The 23,105-nt window shown below is 49.9% G+C and overlaps 1 protein-coding gene across 1 annotated transcript in view; it reads left to right on the forward strand.

The window, feature by feature from the left end:
* DNAL1 (dynein axonemal light chain 1) overlaps nt 1-23,105 on the forward strand; it is a 246,195-nt gene that overhangs the window by 173,429 nt on the left and 49,661 nt on the right. Inside the window, exon 5 of the mRNA XM_078659666.1 lies at nt 2,637-2,692. Within this exon, the coding sequence (XP_078515792.1) occupies nt 2,637-2,692 (56 nt within the window). The remainder of the gene's footprint in view (nt 1-2,636; nt 2,693-23,105) is intronic.

Genomic DNA, 23,105 nt, shown 5'->3' on the forward strand with positions numbered 1-23,105 from the left:
ATTTTGCCGCTATTAAAGTCATTCTGTACCGGAAGGTTCATTTTCTCCGTCAGCGTGGGGCAATAAGATTTCAAGTTGAGAGTAGGTACAGTACCCTAGGGCCCTGCAGTGAGGGAGAAAAAGGTAAACCCCTCTGAGCCAATTGTAAATACCTATGAAGCAGAGACCAAAATAAAGTTGCATTTGAAGGCCGTTTAGATTGGTCAGTTGCACGTCAAGGACGGTATGTGTTGGTTGTTTGTCTAGCGCCTATGTCAATGTACACAGTGGGTCCATCTGCAAATATAAAGGGTGCTTGGTAGCCGGTATTGGCTTTAATCAATGGAATCAATTGCAGCTTCCTGATGACACATTTATTCTTTTGAGAGGCATTGCAAGGGAGCTACCAGCTATGAGGTGTAGTGTATGTTTTTAAAAGACAGTTACCCAACAAAAATTGCTTCCCAATGACACACATTTATTGTTTTCGATGGGTATTGTAATGGTGCTACCAGCTAAGCTGGGAAGTGTGTGCTTTTAAAAGACTGTTATAATAAAAGAAATCTAGTTATTTATTGATCTCATAACTACACTTTCCCATTTGCTTTATTAACCCTTTGTGCTCTCTCTACTTGAAAATCCACCATTTGCCCACTCTGTTTTCAAAAATGATCGGGGGTATAACCCCCCCCAAACACCCCTTATGTCTGGTTCACTCAATGTATTCGCTTGCCACTGGGCACTTATCCATATCGTTTACGCCTCACCACTTTCAAATGTCACCAGCCGCCACTGGTCCTAAATACTGTTGTGTGGTGTATTACACCATACTTTTCTCTAGGATTTTCGCTGGTTAAAATCGATATGCAATATACATGGATTATGAAGAGTTATTAATTCATGTTATTACGTCATTACTGTGCTATGTGGGTTTAAATGTTAGCATTATGATCAAAACCTTTACATTGATTTTCACAATTTAGGGTTCTCTGTATTATCATACCTCTCACAAATTCACTGCTTGTGCACTTAAAACAGGACCAGTACCCGATAGCGCAGCCTGTGGTAATGGAGGAGCATGGCTTTGCTGGATTCGATAATCCAGGCTTGGGAAATAAGTATAAATTACAGTGTCAGATGTCCTGGATTTGCAGCTTTCTGTACTTGGCCAAATTTAGCGATGTTCAGTCTGCACTCCTTCTGAATACACTATCAGGTAGATGCATCAAGCATTTTTGCGAGCGCAAACGGTCCGAATCGCAAAATTCGTCCGTTTGCGCCCGCAAAAATGGCATTTGAGAAGCATCAAGGGTTCATGCACTCGCAATGTAAGAATTCGCAAATAATTACGAGTTCTAAAATTGCGATTGCATTTAAGGAATCGCAATTTGCGATTCCTTAAATGCAATGCATGAACCATTCCAAGATTGCGAATTCGCAATCTGGGGTCACTGTTTACCGCGAATTCAAACTACGTGGTAAATAGCAAAAACTTAGAAATATGCACTTTTGTGCATTTTTCTAAGTTGTATATTACACACACACACATGTCCTTGGGACATGTGTGTGCGCAACACCAGTGAACATTACCATTTCAGGGGTGCAACAGGGTGTCCTTTGGACACCCTGGCACCCTTGAAATTGCGGCACATTTGCGATTCACTAATTGCGAATCGCATATAAGGAAGCACTCCCCATTCATTCCGATGGGCCTTTTAGGCCCATCGGAATGAATGGTTTTAAGCCATTCCTTATTTGCGATTAGCAATTAGCGAATCGCAAATAAGGAATCAGTAGTATTCGCAAATAACATTGCGATTCCTACATGCATCCCGTTTTGCGAGTCTTTAATAACGAATCCTTAAAATTCGCTATTAAGGACTCGCAAAACATAACTTTGCATCTGGGGGTATATCTTTTGAAGGCATGTTGCATGTCACAGAGGTCATGCAGATTTTCAGAGTGCATCTAGGCCTCTGAATAGTCTGAGAAATTGTAAAAATTCTGAGAGCAGATTTAGACAAGAGCAGGAGAAGAAATTCAAACGAGATGGGGGCATAGCTAGGTAAGGAGGCCAAACATTGAAAGAAAGAAAATATTGGGCAGAGCGCCACACAGAGTGAGAAAGATGGAAAGAGAATGTACACAGCTAAAGGCATAAACAGTGATCGAAAAGACCAGAAGGGAGAAGGATCAGAGAGGCAGAAATGAGAGAAAAGTAGTTGAGGAAAAAGAAATAGGAGTTAACCAGTGACTGGAAAGAATAAATATGACTAAAAGTGAGCAGGGTTAGAGATGACCACGGGTTCAGTCATCAGGAATGACAGTTCTTGAAATGGAAAATACCCAGAGCAGGTATTTATTATTTTGTAGTACTTATTGTCTGCTCAGAAGAGCCAGTACCCTTCCTCTGACATTTACGCGAGGTTAGGAATGGGATTGCCAGGTTTATCTGTTCCTCTCACGTCTTGCTACAAGACAATAGAAATGAGTATGTGTTCAACTCACTCTTTTCCTTTCTTAGCTTTTGATATTCAAGCTGCGTTCAGATCACTAGCGTGCTCCAATAGTTTACGTGAGGGGTCTTCACTTTTTTGGTGTGTGGCGATGAATTCAATTCCATTAACATCTAAATGGTTTCCTATTCACTTCTGCAGAGCACCTACGAATCCTGTCCTTGGGGCGAAACAATATAAAGAACCTTAATGGCCTGGTATGTCTCTCTTTTGTATTTGTTTCTGCACTTTGGTGTTATATTGATGGACATTTAGACTGTTGTCAATTAACAGAAGTCGTATGTATACAACAAAATTGTGAAAGACACATGAGGCAATTCATAGAGGCAAAAAACATTTGTAACAGATGCAGAGGTGTGCAGTTTCTCCGCCTATCTCTCCAGTTGTTTCTCCTCTGATGATTCTTGCCTGTTCCTCATTATAACCTCTCATAATTGATTTATCTATGGCTGAACCTTGAGCACTTTTCATATTTAAACCTATCTCCTTGGGTGACATCTCGTCCTTTGGGTTCCTCTATCACCTCTGTACCAACAGCACCCAAATATCTTTCCTTATGTTGTCAGCACAAACTCCACACTTGAATCTCCATCTGTCTCCTTGCCACAAGGCACTGGTTCCCTCAGGTTCAACTGCTAGAATGGAAAAAACATCTATGTTGTGCATCCTCTAAACAATCTCTCCGAACTCCACTAATGTGTTTCTCCTCAGTCAGAAAAACCTATACCTACCTCCCAGTCCAACCCACCAAGTCCTCTTAAACACACCTGTCATTAGCAACCTAGTGCTTCCCTCCACCCTGTTCATTGCACCCTCTGCACCCATCCTAACCCAACATGACTTTGAAATCCTAATAGAAAATGCACAATGTGTCTGCGCTGTCCAGCCTTTGTCCGGCATAGGCACACTACAATGTAATCTACTGCACTTGCGCTCTCTCTCTCTCGCCCACTGTAACCTAATATAGCATCAATGGTAAACCAGTCTTCACACAGTGGGACTCAATGAACATGGCATAATAAAACCTCGTTCTGCGGATTTTCTCACTGTGAAAAATGAGTAAAGTTGGAGAGAAAAGAGAAGAGACGGCTGTGGATGCCATATGGGATGCTTGATGGAAGCTTGATGTCTACTTATCCTGATCCCCTTAAAAGTAGGGCCCAGCCATGTAAGAGTGTAATATAATATGTACACTTCTTGCTATGAACCATTGCAGGGCCAATAAAAACATGTTAGATAAATAAGATTGCAGAACAAACCTAATACAGAAGTGTTGGACAGGCCGCATGTTCGAGCTGTCCCCCCTCCCCGCAATGGGACCAGGACCCTGGCTCTCCCTGCATCCCCAGCCAGAGTCCACAAACGACCACCCGAAGTACCCTGCAGTCCCTCCACTACAAGACACCAGCTCCGGACCCAGCTGGCCCGGGTCACCATCTACCCCACGACATCGACCCGGCCGCCATCTTGGGGCACTGCAGCACGAGGCCGCGTGGCCTCAACTCGACCCTAACCCCGGGCCCGGCCGGCCCCGACATCGAGGCCCCACCATCCTCCCAGGAGGCAGAGTGATCACTTGGCGAGTCAATGGGAGAAGGAATCGTCAACGGCTCTCCTCCGCCAGGTGTCGATCACCCCAGGCCGCCTGGGCGCTGGCTCCACCCCCCTGCTGGGTGTCTGGACTCCCTCATCCCGGACCTCCCGGCCCCCAGGCGCGAGGGTCCGGACATCAAAGGGGACCAGACCTATAACTGGGGCAGGGCCAGACCAGGAAGGCAGTTGTATCCTGGAGTCGAGAGACCCGAGAAGAACTCATCCGTGACTTGGCCTGCTGGCGCTGCCGCGGCCCTCTGCCTCGTGAAACCATCGTCTTGGCCTGCTGGCGCTGCCGCGGCCCTCTGCCTCGTGAAACCATCGTCTTGGCCTGCTGGCGCTGCCGCGGCCCTCTGCCTCGTGAAACCATCGTCTTGGCCTGCTGGCGCTGCCGCGGCCCTCTGCCTCGTGAAACCATCGTCTTGGCCTGCTGGCGCTGCCGCGGCCCTCTGCCTCGTGAAACAATCGACTTGGCCTGCTGGCGCTGCCGCGGCCCTCTGCTTTATGAGACTATCACCTTGGCCTGCTGGCGCTGCCGCGGCCCGATCCACAGACCCTCCAGCTCGAGGATTGTGAGCTCGCCTTTTACCACTACCTGTACCGATCCGGTACCAAGACTGTCCCGCTACCCCCTTTCCCTACAGAGACTAGAAGTGAGAGGACCCCCGGGTCCAAGTTATCCTGTATCGCTGATATCCTTGCCTTAAGAACCTTATATAAAGCCTTGAACTCGACTTGGTGTGGTGCCTGTTTGTGGGGAGGGAGGGTACTTGTCTGTACGATCGCCAGAGACGGTCCCCCTCGGGGATCTCTCCCTCGGTATCCGGCCGACCCTCAGGGTCCCCGTCTAACATTGGTGGCCAGCGACGGGATCCGAACCTACGCATAATCGTACAGAAAGTCACTCGCCCCACCACACACAACAACCATGTCAATAGAGAGCGGAACAACGGAAAAATTTCAGATGGAAAAATTGGAAGACTACAACCACCGGGAACTGAAGCAATATTGCATAGAACTTGGACTTCCAACCACAGGTCTTAGCACAAAGGAAGACTTCAAACGAGCCCTAGAAGCTTGGGCAGAAACGGGTACGGCCGTACCCCGAACACAAACAACCGAAACGAGCCCCGCACCAACTAAAGAAAGAGCGGATCTCTCCCTGGAAGAGATCCGAGAAAGAGAAAAAACCAGACTCCACGAATTAGAACTTGCCCGACTTCGCTTGGATGGGGAACTCAAGCTGGCAGAACAAAAAATAACCCTGGAACACTTACGGCTCAGGGAAGAGCGGGAAGACAAGCAAAGACAGAGGGAGCTAGAGGAAAAGAGACTAGAGTACGAACATGAGCGCAATCTCAAAGCACTGGAGATTCAGAAACAGAATAAAGACCTCGGGCTCCCCGAACGACCGACCCCGTCTGCCTCGACCGAGCCCAAGGTTCACATCCCCAAAGATGTCATCCGGGAATACCACAAGAACGATGATATCCAGCAGTGGTTTAAAGCCTATGAGGTGGCAATGACCTCCCACCGGATTCCCCGAAGCGATTGGGGAGCCGGATTATGGGGGAGGTTTGTCAACGAAGGGCGGGACGCCCTGCTGCAACTCCCGGACCAGCTGATGACCTCCTACGACCACATGAAGGCCGCCCTCCTCACTCGATACGGGCTCACACCTGAGATGTACCGCCAACGGTTCCGCGACTGCAAACGGATTCCGGGTACAACTTGGGTGGAGTACGTGAACTTTTTTAGCCGAGCCTTCGAGGGGTGGATCAAGGGCAACAAAGTAACCACCTACGAACAACTCTTTGACCTTATCGTATGGGAACACCTGTCGAACAACTGCTTCGTGGAGCTCCGGCAACACCTCCTGGACAGCAAGCTAACCGACCCTCGACAACTCGCCGCCGAAGCCGACCGGTGGGAAAGCACCCGAGTTGGCCGGAGCGCACCCAGCGAAGTATCCAGATCGTATCGCCCCCGAGGGGGAGGAGGAAGTCAGGGTCGGGGGAGAGACCCTGGCCCCTCGTCACCCCCCAGAAACCCCTCGACCCCGGTTGGCCGGGGAAGCCCTGCCGTCCGGGCCGGTTTCCGGGCCAACATTACGTGCCACAGGTGCCAGCGACCCGGCCACTACGCCAGTGATCCCAACTGCCCAAAGAATCCGAACACGACTCCCCGCCAAGTTGCAGCGGCGGCCCTAGGGGAAGAAATAATCCCGGAAGACCAAGAGGAGTACGAGACCGATCCCTCTGAATGGGCACCCGCCGCCATGGCACTGGTCTGCTTAGGGGAGAGAGACATGATTCCGCGGGCCCCCCTTCCCGCCAACACACAGAAGTACGGTCAATGGGTTAACATCAATGGCCGCCGGGCGGAAGCCCTCCGCGACACCGGGGCCAGTGTAACGGCGGTCCGACGCCACCTCATCACTCCAGACCAAATCTTGCCGAACATTCTTTGCCCTGTTCGATCAGCCGACAACTCCGAAAGCCTATGCCACATGGCCTGCGTCCCCTTCGAGTGGGGAGGAGTAACAGGGATGTTAAAAGTAACTTTCCGCGATGATGCCCCCGTGGACTGCCTCCTAGGAAACGACCTTGAAAGCTCTCCCTGGGCAGCTGTCGAACGGAGGGAGCACCTGGGGATGCTTGGCCTCCCCGAATGGGTCTGCGTCACGACCCGGTCCATGACCGCCCGCGCGGTCCCCAGCCCAGAAGAGCCCGAGTGGCCAGAACCTCCTCCCGCGCTCATCCCAGAGGAGGCCGCCCCAGAAGCCATTCCCTTGACCCAAACTGAAGAAGGACCCGACCAGCTTCGGGACGTCCCTGACCTGGCACAATGGCGGCAGGAGGGAGGCCCCACGCAGGAACAATTCCGGGCCGAGCAAAAAACCTGTCCTTCTCTCGAAGGACTCCGGCAGCAAGCCCTGGCCCAGAGCACCGGGGATACCTCGGGGGGCCCACTGGATCTACTGGGACCAAGACCTGCTCTACAGCGAGCAGAAAATTGCAGAACTAGGGGCCAGTCGGGTGCTGGTGGTGCCCCTTCGCTTCCGAGACTTCCTCCTGAACTTAGCCCACGATGTCCCCCTTGCCGGACACCTGGGGCAGGATAAAACCTACGACCGCCTGGTGACCCATTTTTTCTGGCCCCACATGCGGAAGGATGTCACCAACCACTGCAAGGCCTGCCCCACCTGCCAGGCCAGCGGAAAAAGTGGCCGAAAAATCAAAGCACCATTACAACCCTTTCCTGTCGTCACCACCCCGTTTGAACGAGTGGGAATAGACATTGTGGGGCCCCTCGACCCTCGAACAGCCCAAGGACACCGGTTCATCCTGGTCCTTGTAGACCACGCCACCCGCTATCCCGAGGCCATCCCTCTTCGGACTGTGACGGCCCCCGTGGTGGGCCGGGCCCTGATGGGGATCTTCTCCCGGGTGGGGTTCCCCCGGGAGGTCGTCAGTGACAGGGGCACGAACTTTATCTCCAGATATATGAAGTCCCTCTGGCAGCAATGCGGGGTCACCTACAAATTCACGACCCCCTATCACCCGCAAGGAAACGGACTGGTCGAGAGATTCAACCGCACCCTCAAGGGGATGATTATGGGTCTAGAAGAACCCCTTCGACGCCAGTGGGACGTACTGCTTCCATGCCTCCTGTTTGCCTATCGGGAGGTCCCGCAGAAGTCCCTCGGCTTCAGCCCCTTTGAACTACTGTACGGGCACCCCGTCCGGGGCCCCCTCAGCCTAGTCAAGGAAGGTTGGGAGCAGCCTCCCCAGAAAACTCCCCCGGACATCTACCGGTATCTCCTGGCTCTCCGCAACCAGACCCGGCGGTTCCGAGACACCGCCAAAGCCAACCTCGAGGCCAGTCAGGAGGACATGAAGAGGTGGTACGATCAGCACACGTCCTCCATTGAGTTCGAACCTGGACAACAGGTCTGGGTGATGTCCCCGGTTGAGCCCTGTGCCCTCCAAGACAGATGGTCCGGGCCCTTCAAGGTAATCGAACGCAAGGGGCCCGTCACCTATTTAATCGACATGGAGACTGCCCGGAACCCCCTACGGGTCCTCCATGCCAACAGGCTCAAACCCCATTTTGTGCGATCCGAACTCAGCCTCCTGATGGCTACCGATACTGGGACAGAAGAAGACTCCGAACCCCTTCCGGACTTACTGAGGGCCCTCGAGCAGGATGGCTCAGTGGAAGGGGTCCAGCTCTCCGAGGCCCTGTCCCCGGAGCAACGCCAAGACTGCCAAACGCTCCTGAGGCAGTTCGCCTCCCTGTTCTCCCTCACCCCCGGAGTCACCCCCTGGTGCCTCCACGATGTGGACACCGGGGACAGCCCTCCTATTCTACACCGAGCATACCGCGTACCAGACCGGGTACGAGCCTGCATCCAGACCGAGGTGTCCAAGATGCTGACCCTAGGAGTGATCGAACCCTCAGACAGTCCCTGGGCGAGCCCAGTCGTCCTGGTTCCCAAGGCAGCTGCCCCGGGCGTTGCCCCTGAGCTCCGGTTCTGCGTGGACTATCGAGGGCTGAATGCAGTTACCCGGACCGACGCTCATCCCATCCCCCGGGCAGACGAGCTAATTGACCGGATGGGGGCCGCCCGCTACCTGAGCATCTTCGACCTAACAGCGGGCTACTGGCAGATCGGCCTCACCCCTAGGGCCCAAGAACGATCCGCCTTCTCTACCCCAGACGGGCACTACCACTTTAAAGTCATGCCCTTCGGCATGAAAAACGCCCCGGCAACGTTCCAACGGCTGGTAAACCAGGTACTGGCGGGCCTGGAAGACTTCAGCGCCGCCTACCTGGACGACATTGCTGTGTACAGCCACCAGTGGACCGACCACCTCCGCCACCTGCGGGAGGTTCTACACGCCCTCCAGCAAGCCGGGCTCACCATCAAGGCCAGCAAGTGCCAAGTTGGCCAAGGGTCCGTGACCTACCTGGGACACCAAGTGGGAAGCGGGCTGGTGGCCCCTCTCCAACTCAAGATTGCTGCCATCCAGGCCTGGCAACCCCCTACGAGCCAAACGGAGGTCCGGGCCTTCCTGGGGCTCACCGGATACTACCGGCGGTTCGTGAAGGACTATGGCAGCATCATGGGGCCCCTCACAGAGCTCACCTCCAAAAAGAGCCCCAAAACCGTCAACTGGACCCCGGACTGCCAATCAGCCTTCGAGAAGCTAAAGACCGCCATGTGCACGGCCCCCGTGCTCCAGGCTCCCGACTACAGCCGGGAATTCATTGTGCAGACGGACGCCTCCGATCATGGTGTGGGGGCCGTCCTCTCCCAACTCAACACCGAAGGGGTCGACCATCCGGTGGTCTTCATCAGCAGACGCCTCTTGCCCCGAGAACAGCGCTGGAGCACCATTGAGAGGGAGGCCTTCGCCGTAGTCTGGGCACTCAAGAAGCTCCGGCCATACCTCTTCGGCACCCACTTCCGGGTGCAAACAGACCACCGACCCCTGCAATGGCTGATGCAAATGCGGGGGGAGAACCCGAAGCTGTTGCGCTGGTCCATCTCCCTGCAGGGGATGGACTTCACGGTGGAACATCGTCCAGGCCAGGACCACGCCAACGCCGACGGCCTGTCACGCTTTTTCCGCCTCAGCGAGGAGAGTCCCCAGGAAGATGGCTGACTCTCCCCGCCTTCAGCTGGGGGGGACGCATGTTGGACAGGCCGCATGTTCGAGCTGTCCCCCCTCCCCGCAATGGGACCAGGACCCTGGCTCTCCCTGCATCCCCAGCCAGAGTCCACAAACGACCACCCGAAGTACCCTGCAGTCCCTCCACTACAAGACACCAGCTCCGGACCCAGCTGGCCCGGGTCACCATCTACCCCACGACATCGACCCGGCCGCCATCTTGGGGCACTGCAGCACGAGGCCGCGTGGCCTCAACTCGACCCTAACCCCGGGCCCGGCCGGCCCCGACATCGAGGCCCCACCATCCTCCCAGGAGGCAGAGTGATCACTTGGCGAGTCAATGGGAGAAGGAATCGTCAACGGCTCTCCTCCGCCAGGTGTCGATCACCCCAGGCCGCCTGGGCGCTGGCTCCACCCCCCTGCTGGGTGTCTGGACTCCCTCATCCCGGACCTCCCGGCCCCCAGGCGCGAGGGTCCGGACATCAAAGGGGACCAGACCTATAACTGGGGCAGGGCCAGACCAGGAAGGCAGTTGTATCCTGGAGTCGAGAGACCCGAGAAGAACTCATCCGTGACTTGGCCTGCTGGCGCTGCCGCGGCCCTCTGCCTCGTGAAACCATCGTCTTGGCCTGCTGGCGCTGCCGCGGCCCTCTGCCTCGTGAAACCATCGTCTTGGCCTGCTGGCGCTGCCGCGGCCCTCTGCCTCGTGAAACCATCGTCTTGGCCTGCTGGCGCTGCCGCGGCCCTCTGCCTCGTGAAACCATCGTCTTGGCCTGCTGGCGCTGCCGCGGCCCTCTGCCTCGTGAAACAATCGACTTGGCCTGCTGGCGCTGCCGCGGCCCTCTGCTTTATGAGACTATCACCTTGGCCTGCTGGCGCTGCCGCGGCCCGATCCACAGACCCTCCAGCTCGAGGATTGTGAGCTCGCCTTTTACCACTACCTGTACCGATCCGGTACCAAGACTGTCCCGCTACCCCCTTTCCCTACAGAGACTAGAAGTGAGAGGACCCCCGGGTCCAAGTTATCCTGTATCGCTGATATCCTTGCCTTAAGAACCTTATATAAAGCCTTGAACTCGACTTGGTGTGGTGCCTGTTTGTGGGGAGGGAGGGTACTTGTCTGTACGATCGCCAGAGACGGTCCCCCTCGGGGATCTCTCCCTCGGTATCCGGCCGACCCTCAGGGTCCCCGTCTAACAAGAAGTATTTTTCCCAAGCTAGTCACTTGCTTTATGAATGTCACTGTAGCCATACCCCGTACTACTGGAAGAATTCCTCAGTGCCCTCCTCCAGATATACGTGTGCACCGGGAAACACTGGCAAGGTAAGGCTCCGCAATAAGAAATCAATGAGAGAAACCCCTGAGGATTGTACGCCATGAAAACCATGCAGCTCAGGATTACAACTGACTAAGAGGAAATCAGCCTCAAGGCGTGAGGAATGGAGGAAAACAAACCAGGGTGCACTGGTCAGTGAGTGAGGACTAATGGCAGCAGAACCCATGCAACTCAGATAGGTTGTGAGGCATCCTTTTAGCACCTGTGTATTCCTGCTGCAGCTACTTATCCTACCCTGGAAACTACCTTGCCATGTTTCTGTTTGGCTTTGTCTGATTTGCTCCAGTGAAGACTGTCATGGAAGTGCCACCTGTGTCTCAGCCCCAGCCTCTATTGACCTGTTCTCCAAACTCTCCAGTCGTTCCTATCTTTTATCTCTGTTTTCACTGCTCAAGATAAGCTCAGACCTTGCCTGCATAATGTTGCTATGGTTTCCCTTAACAAATCCTAACCATATGTCTGCAGTACAATTTGTATACCCCTAACTTAACTGCCTCTCCTGCTGTTCTCCCACAGGACAACCAAGACTTACTAATCGCCCTCTTCAAAACGACACAACACCATACTAATATTAAAAGCGATTTTAAAGAATAACTACATTTAATAGGAAGTTTCCAAACTTTTAGATCCAACCTGCTTTCAATACATTTGAGACAGTCAAAACCACACACAGCCAGGGGAACTCTGATAACACATATGTGGGCTTTCATTGTTGAGTCAATAGCATTTTATAGCCAGCCATTACACCCAAAAACATATTTTCAAGTTCACCTAAAAATAGTCATACTAAAAAAGCATATGCTACACAGAACCACTCTTGCCATCATATGCACAACACAGCATCAGAGCCATGTAGTTACACTGTTCTATGGGAACAAATGGATACACATCTGGAGAAGCTGGGGATGGGGTCAAATATCAAGTGGGAGTAAAGGGGGAAACTATGACTCCCTTGTTGTTCTATATGCAATTGTTTGTGCACAATTAGATATAGAGAAGTAAGAGTTTTTTGCATTACAAGATGGGGGATTGGTGCCTACAAAGTCATGATGTTGGAAGTCATGCTCTGTTAAAATGTGCGGCATGAGGATGCAAGAGACACCGGCTCCCTGCACATTGGGGTGGCAGGTAGTTCAAAGCCTGCAGCGGGGGAGATGGGGGGGGTAAAGGGGGTTAGTGGAATTAGTTTGCATAACAATGCACATACATGTCATGAGAAATACTGCTGCAAGCACATATCCATAGCTGCACTGCTATTGGAACTCCGCAATAGAGAGCCATGCATGGACTACTGTGTGTGAACGAGGTAAGGCTCTATTGTAATAAGACTAGGGTCTTATTCTGGAATGTCAATGGAATGGGGAAATAAATTAAAAGAGCAATTATAAACCAGGTGCTTAAGGTACAACCCAGATGTGATACCCCCTGTAAGAAGCTGGCCTGGTATATGATGTCCACTAATGTAAGTGGGCACCTTGCACCAGTCCAGACCATCCTTATGGTGATTTAAGAGGTCTCAGACATCCTTAGAAGGCTATCCAAGTGGTAGTTGTGGTGAGCAGCCTTCAGGCTTAGTCTTGAAGGAGTGTAAAGCAGCTTGTTTTACCAGAATGCAATCTTATAGAATAGATTAAATGAAAAGGAACCACACAAAGTATGTATAAAAATATGTATTTATTAATGAACACTCTCTAGTACTTTACAGTATCCCCAACACTGCGATAGACACAGAGCACGCAATAATTTAGCAAAAAAAAGCACAGTAAATAGCACTAATACACAGTGGGCCTCAGGGGGGGACCAAACCATAAACTAAGAAAGTGGTATCAGAACCACGACTCGAGTCAGGACAATTTTGAGAGTGCATAGAATTGCTGGGGACCCACAGAACCACCCAAGATAAGTAGATAGGGACCCCATAGAGAGTGTGTGCAGTGTGTGAACACGATCACGTGCTCCGTACAAGTCTATGAGTAAGTCACGGTTGGAATTTTAAAGATTAGAGGCCCTTCCCAGTGGACCCTAAAGAAACCCCGTGGAAGACAGAAGGTTGGTGAGCCACCCCACCCGTGGATACCATGGTACCCAAGTTACCTATCCCAGGGAAGCCGGGTGCATAGGTGTGAAGTGGCTTCAGAAACCACAGTCGAACCCAATGGAGGACTTCAGGAAAGTGCAGCTGCTGGAAGAGGAGAAAATGTCCGGTGGAATCCAAACGTCGATTCTTGAAGAGGAATACCTGAAAGCAGAGCGGACAGTGTCTGTCACTCGGTAGTGAACAGGAGACTTGGAAGACTAATACCTTCCGATTTCAGGTGCTTCAGGAAGGACAACGGTGATCTTGACTCTACAGCTGCGAGGACCAGGCGATGCGGAGGACGACCAGGACTTGGATGCGAGCTGTCCCGCTAAGGATGTTGAGTGTTGAGGGGTTGGTGTCCCGCAGGAGCAGCAACAAACCTTGGCAAATGCAACCCATGCAGGAAGCCGAGAAGGTGCACGTTTGAGACCAGCAAGGTCCAGGAGACTCACCACAAGCAGGGGAGTCAGAGCAGGCCCGAGCACTCAGGGGAGCCCAAGGAAAACAAAGGTGACCCTCAAATGGACCCACAGGCCAGAGGCACAGGAGTCGCGAGAGGACCTTGATCTGCTCACCAAGAGGAGCAGGCCACAGTGCCCCCAAGTAGGTGTGGCTGAAGATCTTGGTGGAAGAAGTTGACGGAGTTTGGGGCTACTTGGAGCCCAATTAACTTGTTGCAGAGTTGCCAACAAGCATATGCACTTGCAAAAGTACGCAGTGCACAGGGGTTCGGTTAATGCAGCCAGCACGAGGGATTCTGACCTCAGACTTGGTGAGAGGGAAGCTTGAGCCTCGGGAGATGTAGATAACCACCACCTGTGTTGTTGAACCCTTGGGAGTCCACAGGAGCTCTGGATCTGCAGACCGGTCAGCAGTGTTGAGGTGCCTGCAAATGCAGGGAAGTGACTCCTTCACTTCAAGGGAGATTATCTTCAAGTGTCTTGGATGCTCCACAGGTCCTGTACAGATCCTGTATGGTGCACAGCCACAGACGATGCAGCAGACTCAAAGGGAGACAAAGTCAGGCCCAAACGAAGTCCAGAGTGCCCAGACGGGAGAGGTGCAGTGGTTTCAGTTCTGAATCTTGTCCACTACAAATCTAGGGACCTACACCCAGGTAAGCACTTAAGTACACAAAGGAAAGGTTTGGGAAGGTTCAGGGGACCCTCCCAGGGGAGGGTCTGGACAGGGGGGAGGTTACTCCCATGTCCTTTGTCCAGTTTCGCACCAGAGCGGGAGACCACGGCTCCCAGGAATGGTTTGAACTGGACTATGCCCAGGGACACCAAATGTGCTCCTCATGCAGACTTTCAGGCACTGGCAAGCGCACCAACCCAGTCCCTATACACTAAATCCTGTCTGGAAAGTGGTCACACCTCCCTGTAACAGGATGCCTATTGTTCTGGCTTCCCCTGCTCGAGCTTGGCTCAGCAGCATGAGGACAGAAATGTGTCTCTGGTCGGCAGCAACCATTTTGTGCTGTCCGGGAGTAGAAGGTGGGTCCTGGGAACAATGAGAGCCTAACAGAGGGCTCTTCTGGTGCTTGGAATCATACCTCCCACATTGTTTACAGTGTGGGGGTATGATTCTAACATGCTTGATACCAAACCGGATAGGAGTCGTTACAGCCGTTTTTAGGTCTCGGCTAAAGACGCGCGGAAGCGCGTCTCCGCCGAGATCTTTTGTTAGGGAGTGTGCTTCCCAGGAGACAGTTTGGGGCGCGCGCATCCCTGGAGCCGATTTGAAACGGGAACGCGCGCTGTGGCCAGGCGCTGTCTCCTGGGAAGCTCAAGCACCACACACGCATGCGCATACACACACACAAGCGCCCATGCACGCACATACATACATACATACATACATACAGAGACTCCCCCCCTGACACATACGCACACACACAAGTGCACCGAGGCCCCCCCCTCCCCCGCCGTCACCGTCGCCTCCGCCGTCGCACACACACACGCAGACATACAGGCATTCTCTCCCCCCCCCCCGCCCCGCTCACCGGTCAAAGGCCCTCCGGACACGCAGACATACAGGCATTCTCTCCCCACCCCCCCCCCCGCCCCGCTCCGCTCCGCTCACCGGTCAAAGGCCCTCCGGACTTGTGCAGCCTCCGACCGCGGGGCTCTCCCTCGGTGCTCCTCCAGGCAGTCCGTGGGCGCGGGCTTCACAAAACGGAAGTCCCGCCCCACGATAGGTTTCGTTTTGTCAGTCCCGCCCCACGATAGGTTTCGCATGCAGCTCGTCTGTCTGCTGGGCCGGTGTCGGCTCGGTTTGTGTCCTCGTACTAAACACATTTTTTATCATAAATGTTTTACTTACTGCAAAAGGGAAAGCTTGTTTGTTAATAGTGCACCCGTCAGCATTATGGAGCTAAACACATATTTTATCACATATTTTTACTTGCTGAAAAGGAGAATGTGTTTTGCAGTGTATTTATCAGACTCACGTCACGCCGCTTGCTGCGGGTCGGGGGCGCACCGGCTTTTGTTTTCCCAATCACGACCAAACTGGCAGTAATATTACTTTTTTTTTAAAATGGTAAAACAGTTGATTTTAAAAGTTTGTCGAGCGCAGCCATGGCCATTGCAGAGAGTGGAGTGCCGTGCTGGTTTAATGGACCGACAAGCAACACGCAATGCGGCTTTAAACATATATAATAACCACGGGCATATTGGTATCAGAGATTATATTTAGTTAGACTAAAGGGACAGGTGTATATGTAAGCAAATGTATTATTGTTTAAAAATAGAATTAACAAAGGCATCGTGCTCCAAAATGAAGAAACTTATGCAATTTTTTTTTAAAGCACCAGTGCAAACCTCCCGCACTCTGTTGACTTTATAACACCAGTAACCCGATCTTGTTCCAATTCCAAGAAACCTTTTGTGTTCCTGAAATATGGAAGGTGAAACCATGTGTAGAACATACATAGCCAATTGGAAATTTTAATGAACAGTAATTAATAATAAATCACAGCCGATCCTTAGCCTTTCAAATAATAAATAATCGACGAATACATTGATTTTCTTTCCACATAATCACATCTTTTGTAAAGAACACGTATTTCTCCACTTCTACTTGTTATGAAGTGCAGAGAATAGAGTGAGCGATGACTTATTCCACTTATGACAAATACCATCTTCTCCAATTCAACAGTTATGTGTTTTAACCACTCAGTCTACTTTTTTTTATCTGCAATGCCATGGATATCTGCAATCTTGATTGAAGAGATCGGCGACTTCTTAACTTTGGCAAAGGAGTTTTTGTAAACTAAATGGCAAACCCCCAGCTGTTCTCATCGCGCTGCGAAAAAACTGCTTATTATGAAAAAGTGAATCACACAGCCATCGACACACAAGAATCCCGTTTGCACTTCCTGGTGCACTAAATTCCACTCAAGACTCAAGTGAGTGCAGAGTAGTGAGTAGTGAGTGCAGAGTAGTGAGTAGTGAGTGCAGAGTAGTGAGTAGTGAGTGCAGAGTAGTGAGTGCAGAGTAGTGAGTGCAGAGTAGTGAGTGCAGAGTAGTGAGTGCAGAGTAGTGAGTGCAGAGTAGTGAGTGCAGAGTAGTGAGTGCAGAGTAGTGAGTGCAGAGTAGTGAGTGCAGAGTAGTGAGTGCAGAGTAGTGAGTAGTGAGTGCAGAGTAGTGAGTAGTGAGTGCAGAGTAGTGAGTAGTGAGTGCAGAGTAGTGAGTAGTGAGTGCAGAGTAGTGAGTGCAGAGTAGTGAGTGCAGAGTAGTGAGTAGTGAGTGCAGAGTAGTGAGTAGTGAGTGCAGAGTAGTGAGTGCAAAGTAGTGAGTGCAGAGTAGTGAGTGCAGAGTAGTGAGTGCAGAGTAGTGAGTGCAGAGTAGTGAGTGCAGAGTAGTGAGTGCAGAGTAGTGAGTAGTGAGTAGTGAGTGCACAGTAGTGAGTAGTGAGTGCACAGTAGTAAGTAGTGAGTGCACAGTAGTGAGTAGTGAGTGCACAATAGTGAGTAGTGAGTGCAGAGTAGTGAGCAGTGTATTGGCAATGTAAATGACAATGCCATTTATTTATGATTTAAAGAAAAAAAAAGAAATGTCATGAGCAATGCCAATAGCTCTACCTTTAATGATGCCGAGACCATTGCATTGCAAATGCTTGTTGAGATGGTCATCGTGCAGTCACGCTATGTTCCTCTATGTAGTATATGGCTGCTTCACTGACAAACCAGCAGAATGGACTCCGTAGGCTGCAGGGGTTTCCTGCTCATGCAGGGCACCCTCTCACTTAAAACTAAACACCCTGCCCTTAGGATTGTCAAGGCCTGCTAGCGGGGTGACTTATAGGTTTTAAGTGCAGTTACCCTTAGATATAGTAAACCTATATCTTTTGTAAGTGGTGCATGCACCAACTTACACAGGCTGCAATGACAGGCCTGTAGTTCTATTTTGAATGGTCTCTCATGGGTGGAACAATACATGCTGCAGCTCATGGGATACCTCTGGGGTACCTGTGCCCTAGGTACATGGGTACCATATACTAGGGACTGACAAGGGTACCCCGGTATCTAATCTGGGGTGTATGTAGGTACATAACACTACAGTTTAAGGAGAAAGCAGATAGACTGGGGTCCTGATTAGCAGGATCCCAGTTAGATTAGTAAAAACAGCATCACATCAAGCAAAACGTGGGGGTAACCATAAGAAGCAGATCCTACACCACCAAAGAAACACATCTCAGTGGCACACTCTGTCCAGACTGGGGAGAGAAAACTATCAAGTGGTAGCCCCTGCGGATTTTGCATTTGGCCCTGGAGGGGCAGAGATAGTAGATAAAATGGCCACTCAATTAATAATAGATAAAATAGGACTGGATCTGGAGGGACTGCTGTGCAATGACAACGGCAACATTATAATGGAATGGAGACCTACTGACTCTCCTTTCCATGTACATTCCACCAAAACTTCAACCATGATTCTTGATAAGCTGGCTGCCTTGCTGGTGCAATCTTTATAGGGATTACCGGTGCTGGGGGGACCTCAATAGTTGATGACAGGTGACTTGGATTGACTCTTACATAAGAAGGGGAGAAATGACTCTTGTTTGCAGTATTTTATGGAAACCTTTGATCTAGTTAATAAAATGTCTTGAGTCATCGTTATCGACTATAGCAAATACGTCCCTTAATCTAATTGAATCCTGGTCTGAGTTCCGGAATGGCCTATTAAAAGTTTTTGTAAAACTGCAGCCCCAGCATGGCCCGCTATGTAAAAAATGCTTTCTTCCGATGAAGAGCTATGACCTTATTTTGTTTAAAAGAGAGCTCAATAGATGCAGAAGAGCTGTGCGTAAGGACCCAATGAACATGGTTCGAAGAGAAGAGATCAAATCAACACATAAGAGCCATAGGCGATGCCTTTATGAAAAAGACAGCCTGACTTTGATACCCAATAGCTTGCTGTCTTCTCAGCAATAAAAGCAAGGAACTCTAAAAAGAAATTCTGGCATATAGGCACCCGGAAAGCGAGGAAAAGAGTAGCTGTTTAATATCTCTATGGCTGACTGGACAGCATATGTTTCCATGTTATATATTGATCAATCTTCTGCTCAGGAGGCTTTGAAGGCGCCGCCTTCTGATAGAATGTTCAGTCCTGCAGACAGTCCTGGACTTCAAATTACGGATGATATGGCCCGGAATGTCTTGGCGCCTTCCCCACCGGCCTCCCTGCAAGTAACGTCAAGGTAGCAATTGACAACCGGACCACCCTTTTGACTCCTTTGTTTAACAACTGCTTATAGAATGCTACGGTACTGAGAATTGGCGTGGTTCCTATCTAGTGCCAATACATAAGGATGCGCGGGATAATCCAGGAATCTTTATACTCATCGCCCTTCTAGACGAAGAGGGGAAATGCTATCCGAATATCATCCACAAGGAGCTGGATGCTTGGTTACAACTTTACTAAATATTCCCTGCCACTAAGGCTGGCTTCCAAATGGGTCAGGGTACTAATATTAGCTTACTATGTATGTCGATACTAATCAATCAAGTCAATAAAAAGGAGCTTTCAATAAATAGAGAGAAACCTACTGTGGGGTAAATTGGATACATGGGGAATATTCCCTTGCTTATCGGATGCTATAAGGAGCCTTCAAACCAACACAGGGGTCAAGGTACGGAGGTCCAGTAAATGGGCCTTCTCAGAAAACTATCCTAACTAACCGGGGCCTCAAGCAAGGATGCATATTGACTTTCTTACTTTTTAACTTGTATCTTGCAGACTTGAATGTCTGCCTTGATAGAGTGAACTGTTTTCCACCGAAACTACAAGGGAAGAAGGTGCATATGAATCAGACTGCAGTCGGCCTTCAAAGAGCCTTGAAATCTTTGGTTTATTACTGCAAGATAAGCAAGCTTAGTATTAATACATCTTGATTTTCAGCAATAAGAACATCAAAAAGGGAGTGTGGTTCATAGACTCACAGAAGATTGAAACAATACCAACCATCAAGTACTTGGGGGGGATTGGATTAATGAACGTGGTCTTCCTAATCCGCACATCGAGGCTCTGGCAACTTCAGCTAAGGCTCTTACGTTTGCTTTTCAGTGCCTTCTTCAAAAGCTCTCTGGCCCAGACTTGACTGCAATTCACAAGGTGATTCAATGCAAATTGATGCCCACTTTCACATATGGAGCATTTGTTTCCATAAATCGTATCACGAGTTGTCTTGACCGGGCCCAATCTCAGTGTTACAGACGCTTATTCAAGCCACCGGCCGGCACAGTACCAGCACAGATTCACATTGAGTTTAATCTGGCCCGTCAAAACGAAGTCTTGTCTGCTAGTTATTTTTATCCATATGTTCTAAATTCGCACTTGCTGAACAGGGATTGATAAAAAAGAGTCTTGTGTGACATTATACAGGATCCAAAATCAGATATTCAGAAGCTTCCGCATGGAGCTACTGACTTACTTGTTTCAAAAGACTTGGAAGTCTACACTGCCTCTGAAGAGTCTTTCAAAGTTACTTATGAAGCAAGCAAGGCTCTTATCCGCTCACGAGGACTTGGATATCATTAGTTCTAAGAAGCATGCTGACCTGAAAACTGTTTTATATCCACCTACGACCCCTCCCATCCTATTTAACACTTCCTAAAAATCTTTTAAAAAGCCAGTTACTGCGCTTGAGACTTGGTTTAATACCACTCAAAGCGTAATCGCTTGACAGTCCCCTCTGATGTATCTTGCAGAGGCTGTGGTTTTAATCAGGAATCACTTTTACATGTTTTATGTTTGTCTCTTTTTGCTTTCAATTAAATGCTATTACTCTTTTCCAAGTGTGAGTATGAGGGCATGCAGTACAGCTGTAGTTTAATGTCTGAAAGGTGATTCGTGTCAATTGACTGCAAGATTCATTAAGTTGGTTTGTAAATAATATTGGGCTTCCCAGTTGGTCATAATAAATGACTGGGCCTTCTCTCCACTAGATGAGACATCGATGAGATTTGACAGATACTCTAGGGGATGTAGTAAATACTTGTCAGCCGTATTCAGGAAAAAAGGGGCTAGGGATAACTCCACGCATACCACAGTGGTGGTGCATGCGTGGCAGGCAGCAAATAATCATTTGTGATGGGAAAAAAACTGACAACGGAATCATCTCTCTTGGGCAATGAAGTACTGATCAAAGTTGGCAAATTAATGTGGAATCAGAAGTGTGGCAGACTAGAAGCTGGGAGGGGTAGTGAATCACTACCCAGACCCGGAGGGTGGAGAGATCCTTTCGGGAAAGAAAGGGAGGGTGTTTTCGTCCTCCCTAGAAATATATACAAAACTCATAAGTATCCCACCTAAAATCATAAAGTAGCATGATGGGGAGTGCTTGTCCTCACTAAATGCCACATGACTTAGCGTGGGAATGGAAAGCCTTCCTTTTCTTTAAATAACCCTCACACGCACGAGTAGTGCTATGCTTCATCATCGGGTTCACCCTGAATCCTAAAGGTCAGGGTGGGCTCAACCATCCTCCAGGCATCTATTAAAAGAAAAGTACTAGGGGGCGTAACTATAAATTAAAAATCCCTCAATCGCTCCAAGGTATCCCTTTATTAACCTGAGTGGTCGGGAATATTAAAAACTAAAAATAGCAAGGGGTGATTAGGATACAATGGTCCAACGTGTTTCAGCCCTAATCTAAAGGCCTAAACAGGCCTGGGGCTTTTATTAAAGTGATACAACTCACCTCCCCAGTTTTTTGTTTTTTTGAGCTAATTGAGCTTTTTTTTGTACGTGAAGCATGCAAGCTAGTGCATGCAGAGGCAGTGAATATACATGCCCCTTTTCTTTTGGATCCGGGTTCCTTACTTCTCGGGTGGGAGGTAATGGGGTTGCCCTGTAGCCAAACCTTCGTCAAGGGTCCTACCCTTCCTTTTCTTCTGTTCGGTTCTGCTCTCCCCGGCTTGTGGCTGAAGTGTGACCTTATTGCAATCAATAAACTAGGCTATGTGTGGAGAACAGAGGGCTTTACATCATTTGAATAATTGAAAGCAGAATACCACATGGCAGAAACAGGAGGTCTTCCATTATTTTCAATTTGGACATACCGTGTCTGTCCACGTGTGCAGGACTACCATGATTGATTATTTCCCTCCCTTGAAGATTTAATCAAAACCACTTCTCTCATATATAAAAAAATGAATAATTCACCAGATCCATTTAGGCCCTCAAAGATAAATGGGTGGGCTCCTTGAGTTTCCTTGAGGTTGAGAAATGACCTGAGGCACTTCAGTGCCTCACGTGGTGGCAATAAGCTTGATACCACTGAGGCTCCTTCATGGACGTTATTACAAATGAATACAGTTGGTGAAATTAGGGAATTATACCTCTTCTGCATGCCTTGGAGGATGTGGTGTCACAGGAACATTTATGTACATATTCTGGGAATGCCCTCACTTAAATGGCTTTTGGGCTGGAGTATGTAAGTGTCTGCTGAGTACAGCTGAACCCCACTGCAGAATTTGTACGTCTATGGATATGAGATGATATGCAAAAATACTGTGCATCCTCGGGAGGGATCTAGCAAGACTATGGGGTGCAAACCTCCAGCCCCTGCTTCCCACATTAGCACAATGGGAAAAGCACATGGACTGGAAATATTACATATGAAGGTTGAGTCTGCCCTAAAATATTCGAAAGGATATGGCTGCTACGGAAAGTGTAGACTTCTGTCTTACCGGCCCTTAAGTTTTGACTGTTGAGAAATATTAAATCATGTTAATAGAACAGACATTATTGGAATCAACGCGTAAATCGCAATATCCTTACACTAAAGTTTGCAAGTGAAATAAACTGTGATGTTAATGCCCTATAGTTCAATAATAAAGCTTGCTGTTGACACGTTTTTCAAAAGCCTTAAAGTTGAAAAAACATGGCAAAATCAACCGAATTGTCATGCAACGTAGGAGCATACACCCGAGAAGTTCAGAGATGTTGGCATAAACATAGCACACCCTTACGCACTGTAGACCCAAGCAATGCATGTTCTACGGGACTAGATCTGGGCCGGACTGCAGGTCCCCTATCCCTTGACGCACAAAAGTTGCCCAGGCAGGGGATCTTGGAGGCAGGCTCACCCTCCCCTGGTGAGTGGAGGTGCGGTCTCTGTGCGATGCAGCTGCAGGGAGCACGGCCATTGCACCAAGCACTGGGACCATGACTGCTTCTGAGACACTGATGACAGCCTGAGACGCGAGAGAGCCCGACATAGGGAGCACTGTGACCACTACATAGGGAGCACTGTGACCACGGCCTACTGACAGTGTGCTGAGTGGACAAAACTCAGCGTAGTGGCGACCTCACCCTTAGAGCCCCACGCACTAGTGGCTCCAGAATCCTGATATGCCACGTACCTAGGCCAATAAAGAAAACCCGGTAACGTCCTTATGGCACAAAGCTCC

The sequence above is a fragment of the Lissotriton helveticus genome, chromosome 9 (genome assembly GCF_964261635.1).
Source record: "Lissotriton helveticus chromosome 9, aLisHel1.1, whole genome shotgun sequence".
NCBI classification, from domain to species: domain Eukaryota; kingdom Metazoa; phylum Chordata; class Amphibia; order Caudata; family Salamandridae; genus Lissotriton; species Lissotriton helveticus.